The sequence below is a fragment of the Salvia splendens genome, chromosome 10 (assembly GCF_004379255.2).
Source record: "Salvia splendens isolate huo1 chromosome 10, SspV2, whole genome shotgun sequence".
NCBI classification, from domain to species: domain Eukaryota; kingdom Viridiplantae; phylum Streptophyta; class Magnoliopsida; order Lamiales; family Lamiaceae; genus Salvia; species Salvia splendens.
Window position 1 is genome coordinate 7,240,466 of NC_056041.1, and position 6,788 is coordinate 7,247,253.

Sequence of the window (6,788 nt, forward strand, 5' to 3'; positions counted from 1 at the left end):
TCCATTCATCGCACATTAAATTTCTTGACTGTCTTATCAATACGCTTGACTAACTAAATTCCATTCATCGCACATTAAATTTCTTGACTGACTAAGTCTCTTTTTTTATTACTTTCTTTTGAGTCTCGAGTCAAGGTTTTGGTCCACATATACATATTATCAAATTCCAAAAAGCAAATGATTATTCTTTCTCACATACATACAAGGGGTAGATGCAAATGCAGGAAGTTGCATGATCTCTTAGCTATATATATCTATATTTTGGTATAATTATCCAAAATGTCTTTGTTCACATTTCATAACCTAACACACTACTTACTCTCTAACACCTCAAGATTCCTGACTCAATTGACGCTCTTAAAAAACGAGATCATCTGATTGTAGACAAGATCCTTAGCAGTAACCCCCATTATGAAATCCGCATGAGCATAATCCTTGATATACTGCACGTGCAGCTTTCCCACATCGTGCAGTTTAAGGCTGTCGAGCAATGTGGCCACGTCTCTGACATCCGAGAGAGCATCCCTGCCGCCATAGCTGAGGAAGAGAGGCAGATTGGGAGGTATTCTCGATAGGTTGTAGACAGGGGGCTTCGCTTGACCATAGTGGGCCATGTTGAAGGGGGCATTGCCATAGTCGTATTTCGACAACAGACCATCTCTTACCGCTGCACATATTGATTACCATCATCATATACTAATATGTATAAGGATCTTTGTAATGGTAAGAAGATGTAGTGAAGAGAGAGCATACTTTGAGCCATGTGAATAAGATTTTTGGTGGAGGTGGATTGAGGCTCGTTCTTGAGAAATAGGTCAACCGTGGATGCATTCAGACAGCAATTCTTTCCTGAGACAGACAGAGAATGTTTTGTTGTGAGTCTGGTTTCCAACACTTTAATAGGCCATAAACTTAATAATTATTTGGAAAGATATATACCTGTGAAAGCAGTCATGAGATCGTAGCAATCTACGTTATCAGCGACACACAACGCTCTCAGAAAGTCGCTTACTATCTTACTGCGAACGCAAAGGCAAGATTCATCAATCTAACGGATCACTCAAAGTAAACATCTCCTTAATAACAATTTGATGAGGCCTAATGTACCTTTTCGGATTGAACTCCGCCAGGCCAAATATTTTAGTGATCTGAAGAACATAAGTTAGTCATCTCGTGTTTCATTTAATTGGGTGTAAAGCATATGTATAAACGAGATGAGATGAGATGAGACGAGACGAGACTTACTTCACCAACAAAGGCCTTAGCAGAGAGAACTCCAATAGCAGTGTTCATGTAACTGAGATAAGCAATGGGGCTTAACATCACAGCTGATTTGATCTTGTCCACCTGCATTCCTTCCGAGAAGGATGCCAACGCTATTAAAGTTCCCTATTTCCCACCAACAATAAACCACCATTGATGAGATTATATCAATTAAATAAATTCAAATACACAACATTTAATGTGTAATTACCATTGAATGGCCAACATAGTGAACTTTCTGACCAGTTTGTTTGAAGATCAAGTCGATGAAAGATGGTAGGTCATGGCTAACCAATTCGTCCCATGTCCAGTTCCAGTAATCCTGTAATGCACGTGTCATTAAATGTCTCATTTTTCTTTTTTCGTCCCTAAAAAATGAGTTAGACTTACAGGGTCGTAAGAACTGAGAGTTTGATGGGTGCGGCTGAAACGAGAACCTCGGAGATTGGAAATCCACACATCAAATCCATTATCAGCCAATAACATCGCCAGCGACTCTTCCGGCGAATTTAGCAGCCACGTCATCCCATCCTTTTCAATTCAATACCATTTTTCATTAATTTTCCTTTATTACAAAATACTCCACACAATCTATACTATAAAAATATACTATGAGGCAACCTTACGCCATTTCAAATCATTTTCTGTCATGCTTATCCTCCTAAGTGATCCTAAGTCATACATATTTTGCATTGGCAAACAACACCTTATGCATTAGGACAGAATGAGTATATTTTTAGAAAAAATAAAAACAAAAAAAGGGGGCGGGAGGAGTTTGATCCTATCCATCAAATTTCGCCAGATCACCTGATTCACCTCGGAAACAGTTGTTTGGATGTAAGGAATAATAAAAACAAATTTGGCCGATCCCATGATTTTTATTTTTATGAAAAGTCAATAATAATTTTCCACTGATCGGATTTAAATAGATAAATCTCAACCTATCGAAAGAAAATACTCCTATAAACCATTTTTTTGCTGTCACCAATCACCGCCAAAATCTCGAAAAGTGTGTATTCATAGTTTCATTTTCAACATCCAATTTTACTACTAGTACGTTTGTAGCTATAGATAATAAAATACTACGAAAAATGGATTTCCCGAATACATATAGTATAGAATAAACTAATCTAACAAAAATACGATTGGAAATCTAGTACTGGTAATTAATTTAATTTGACTGGGCAACATGCATACGTATATGTACCATCAATGTAACATGATAAGTAAGTATAACTAGAGAATACAAAATAGTTGCATAGTTAATGAAAAAATGTAAGGTCTATTAAATTACTTAAGATCCTTCATTAATATTCACTTTTAGATTACTTTTGATCTTTCATTTCATTAATATTCATATTTTGGAATATACATTTTTACAGTTATCGTGTGATCGTTTTTTAAAATAGTATTGTTAGAGACTTGGAGCACATCAGCAAGCTGCAGCTCGCCCGTCTGTCCGTGCCAGCGGCGCGGCACCGCTGCCCGCCATTGCGCTCTTACCGCTGACCGCCGTTGCGCTCTTACCGCTGGCACAGCGCTGCTCGATGCATCGAGCACGTCCGTGCCAGCGAGCAACATACGTGGCAGGCGGTGATTGGCCAACGGTTATTTGTTTTTTTTAAAAAAATCGGATTTTTTGGCGGGCGGTGATTGGCCAACGGCATAGCCATTGGCAATTTGAATTTTTTTTTTAAATCAGATTTTAATTAAAAAATCCGATTACAAATAAAAAATATATTTTCTCACTTCCCAAAAAATTATGTCCGTTTTCTACTCACTTTTAATTTATTTTTCAATTTTTTCCCCCAAAAATACACATTTTCATCTACATTCTCTCATTTCCAAAAATACCCCCCACTTTCACACCCAAAAATTCACACCACACTACACAATTCTCATCTACATTCTCTCATTTTCATTCTCAATTCTCAATCTTTCTTCCACTCCTACAACATAACAATGTCCGGCCACGGCGATCACCCCCCCGCTCCCACGGTTGGAACCCCGAGTGGTTCGGTTCACAACCGTTTCCTAGTCCGGAAACGGAATATTCGGCCGCTCCTCAAACCCAAGGTTCGGAAGTTCCGGGTGGCTACCGGCCTTACCTGATCGACGACCAAGATGCACCCGAAGGACAATACGGGTGGACACCCGAGCCTAGAGCGAGGTCGAGCGGCCCCTCCCAAACTCCGACTCCTCCTACTCGAGGTGTCCGCACACCGTACACTCTGGCGGAGATGGAGCAATTGTTCAAAGCGTTCTTGTCAATCTCCAAAGATCCGGAGGTTGGCACGAACCAATCCGGCGATCATTATTGGTGGCGCATCTGTCGCCGGTACAATGAAAACCTGCTGGCTTGAACAATCGAGCGCAACGAGAGTATGGTGCGCAACGCCATATACAAAGCCAACGAAGAAATCCAAAAGTTCCAGGAGTATTACCTCCAGGAAGAGCGGTCGGCGGGGAACGGCCGGAGCGAGGTTGACATCATCAGTTCCGCCTTGTCGACCTACCAATCCATGAACTACAAGCCGTTCTAGTACCTCAACATTTTGCAGGAGACGCGGTCGCATCCGAAGTATAGGGGGAGGCGTAACATCCTCCTCTAGCGGCTCCTCCAAACGGTAAAGGTCGGTATCCCTATCCGACGCCAACTCCGAAGACGTGGCTAGCCAACTTGCCGGAGCTAACTTGAATAGCCCCGACGCCGACCCGAGCGGTTCCCAATGCCGACCGCAAAGAAGGAAGAAGGCGGCGGCCAACCGCCGTCACGCCGCGACTCCATCCACCCCTGATCCCGAACCGGCTCCCACTCCCGCTCCCTATGTGCCACTTCAACCCCCCACCAACTCGTTGTGAGGGGGTTTGGCCCAACTCAATTTGGCCGATAGGTCAAATATGACCCCCGAGCAACTTCGATCGCATGTGGCGATGATACATGGTCTCCAAAGAACGTTGGGGGTATTGTCGGATGATGACTAGTCTTCCTCGGATGTAATTTTTACGCTTAAATTGTATAATTTTTTTTTTTAGTAGTTTAATTATGTAATTTTCATTTTTTTAGGATTTTAATTATGTAAATTTTATTTTTTAAGATTTTAATTATGTAATTTTTATTTTTTAGGAATTTAATTATGTAATTTTTAGTTTTATTGTAATTTGTAATATTATTACGGGTATTTTTAATGAATTTATATTTTGTGGAAATGTTTTTATTTAAATTTAATAATAGAATGGTGGGACTCTTGTGCTCGTCCTTGCGGAAGAGCACGGATGTGGGTGTTGTGCTCTTGCCTAAAAGCAGGCAGAAAAAGTGGGGGTGGACCCACATCCGTGCTCGCTGGCAAGAGCACGGAGGTGGATGCTCTTAGAGTAACGGGCATTAGTTCAATTTTTCAATGTCTTCGTCACATAAACTAAAACACTTTACAAAGTTCGAAATTCTAAAAAATAATTTCTTGTTCCGTCATCCGCAACGTTGTCACTTATCTGTCCCTTAAATTACTATTCATGGGCCCCACTGTACTTTTTTACTCCATCTCTTAATTAAGGGACGGAACCTGCAACCCTCCATCTCTTATTCATCCCTTAACCGTCCCTTAAATTACTATTCATTCAATTTCATTTTTATTTTTATTTCCAACAAATTCAATTAATAAAAACACACTTCATTAAAAATAAAATAAAATTACAACATAAAATTCTAAAAAAATTAAAAACCTCATTAATAAAATCCTAAAAAAATTAAAAACATAATTTAAATAAAAAATATATTTTTTTATGGTGGATTAATTTGTGGGAATGATTTGATATTTATAGAAGTGATTGGAGGCTTAAAAAATAAATAAAAATTTAAAATTTGGAAAAACGCCTATAAACTGCTAGTATGTTTTTTGGGATTTTTTTATAAAATTTTTGAATTTTTCCTGAATTTTAAAAAAAGAAAAAAAAATATTTTTTCCGGATAAAAACGATGCTCACTCGCGGGCCGGCGAGTGGGCGTCACGGACGAACTGGAGCTCGCCACGTCACCAACACGCGTGGCGAGACGTCTCGCGAGCTGTCCCTCCGGGACGGGCGTTTCTCTGTGACGGGATGGAGACGGAAGGCTACAACGCCGTCTCTTATCCGTCTCGTCCCGTCCCCCTGGGACGAGATAAGTGACGGCTAAGGGACGTGTTGTGGGTGCCTAAATAGTTTTGATAAACCACGTTATTTTATTTTATAGAGAACGAAATTACTCCATAATTTGTGCAAGTACTTGTAATGATGGAGGTAACATGGACCAGTCATTCACAAACATAAATAATTGCTTGTCGTACTATATTAATTTTATTTTCGGATTTACGTTTGATTTCACTTAAATCTTTGTACAACTACCTACTTACTGAAAACACACAATCAAATACACACATACATTACTCAAAATAGAAAGTTACTAACCACAAGAACACCATGCTGCAGCAATACCGGCGGCCGCTTCTGTCCGGCGACGCCTCCCCGGCGCCCCTCCGGAATTCTAGACACGCTCAAAATGTACCCGTCGTCGGTTGTCACCTAACAAGAAGTCAACAAAATATCAATTGTACTATACTACCTCCTTCTCATATTAAGTGTCCATATTTGCTATTTTAGTCTGTTTCACAATAAGAGTCTACTTTCACTTTTACTATAAGTGGTAACTAAATCATATATTCCACTAACTCATTTCACCCTTATTTTATTATAAAATTAATATATAAAATGAGACTCTTTACTCCATTAACATTTTCAATCCACATTTCTTTACTTTTCTTAAAATCCGTGCGGAGTCAAATGTGAACATTTAATGTGAGACGGAGTTAGTATAATACAATATGATCCCCAAAAAAGAAAGAAAAATACAAATTTCTCTTTTTAATTACTTGAAATTCCTGGCACTTATAGCCGCCTGCGGCGGCGGCGGCGCAAATTCCTTCCGACGGCAAAGCCACGTCTTCGGGTGGAAGTACAAGGCGTCTAGAGCCCAATGCTTGATGAGAGAGAAGGAGAAAAGCAAGAAAGGCTAAATTGAAGCTGCGATAATCCATTTACTCTGACTACTATGATTTGAGGTGTGGAGTTGTATGTGATCTGTGGGAGTTTCAGTAGAGAATTTATAGTGTGAGAAAAAGAAGAAATGGTGAGTGTGAACACGAGAGCCGGAAATGGAAATATGGAGAGTATATAATGATTAACTATTTCTAAATTCAAGGCTCAACTGAAATTCTCAGTTTCGAGATTTTTGTGGGCTTTTTTTTTTACTTAAGTGTGAAGGAATGGGCCTTGGGCCCACTGTATTCATACATCTTATCCATTCATTTATAAACATTCCTTTTATGCTTGATTTTTTGTGTATCAAAATATAGGCAAATAGGTGTATTCAGACTTCTTATCCATTCATTTATATACATCCCTTATATGCTTGATTTTGTGTATCAAAATTAGGCAATAGGAATATGTAAATGGATGATTGTAACTTTTGGAGTTAGCTAAATTTATGA

General features: G+C 39.3%; 1 protein-coding gene across 1 annotated transcript; it reads right to left on the minus strand.

Annotated features, from left to right (window-relative positions):
* Nucleotides 1-233: 233 nt before the first annotated feature.
* LOC121750919 (triacylglycerol lipase 2-like) lies at nucleotides 234-6,478 on the minus strand. Its single transcript, XM_042145582.1, has 9 exons — nucleotides 6,171-6,478; nucleotides 5,710-5,823; nucleotides 1,654-1,794; nucleotides 1,475-1,585; nucleotides 1,246-1,389; nucleotides 1,108-1,148; nucleotides 940-1,019; nucleotides 754-849; nucleotides 234-667 (listed from the first exon to the last, which is right to left on the minus strand). Exons 1-9 carry the CDS (start codon nucleotides 6,333-6,335, stop codon nucleotides 345-347), a joined length of 1,215 nt encoding a protein of 404 aa, XP_042001516.1. The 5' UTR covers nucleotides 6,336-6,478; the 3' UTR covers nucleotides 234-344.
* Between the last annotated feature and the right edge of the window lie 310 nt (nucleotides 6,479-6,788).

Excerpts from the sequence above, each read along its gene's own strand:
- LOC121750919 (XM_042145582.1), bottom strand. The coding sequence starts at position 6,335 with ATGGATTATCGCAGCTTCAATTTAGCCTTTCTTGCTTTTCTCCTTCTC. Across the intron at positions 1,795-5,709 it reads TGCAGCATGGTGTTCTTGTG|GATGGGATGACGTGGCTGCT; the intron begins GTTAGTAACTTT and ends TGAATTGAAAAG. Across the intron at positions 1,149-1,245 it reads CTAAGGCCTTTGTTGGTGAA|ATCACTAAAATATTTGGCCT; the intron begins GTAAGTCTCGTC and ends TATGTTCTTCAG.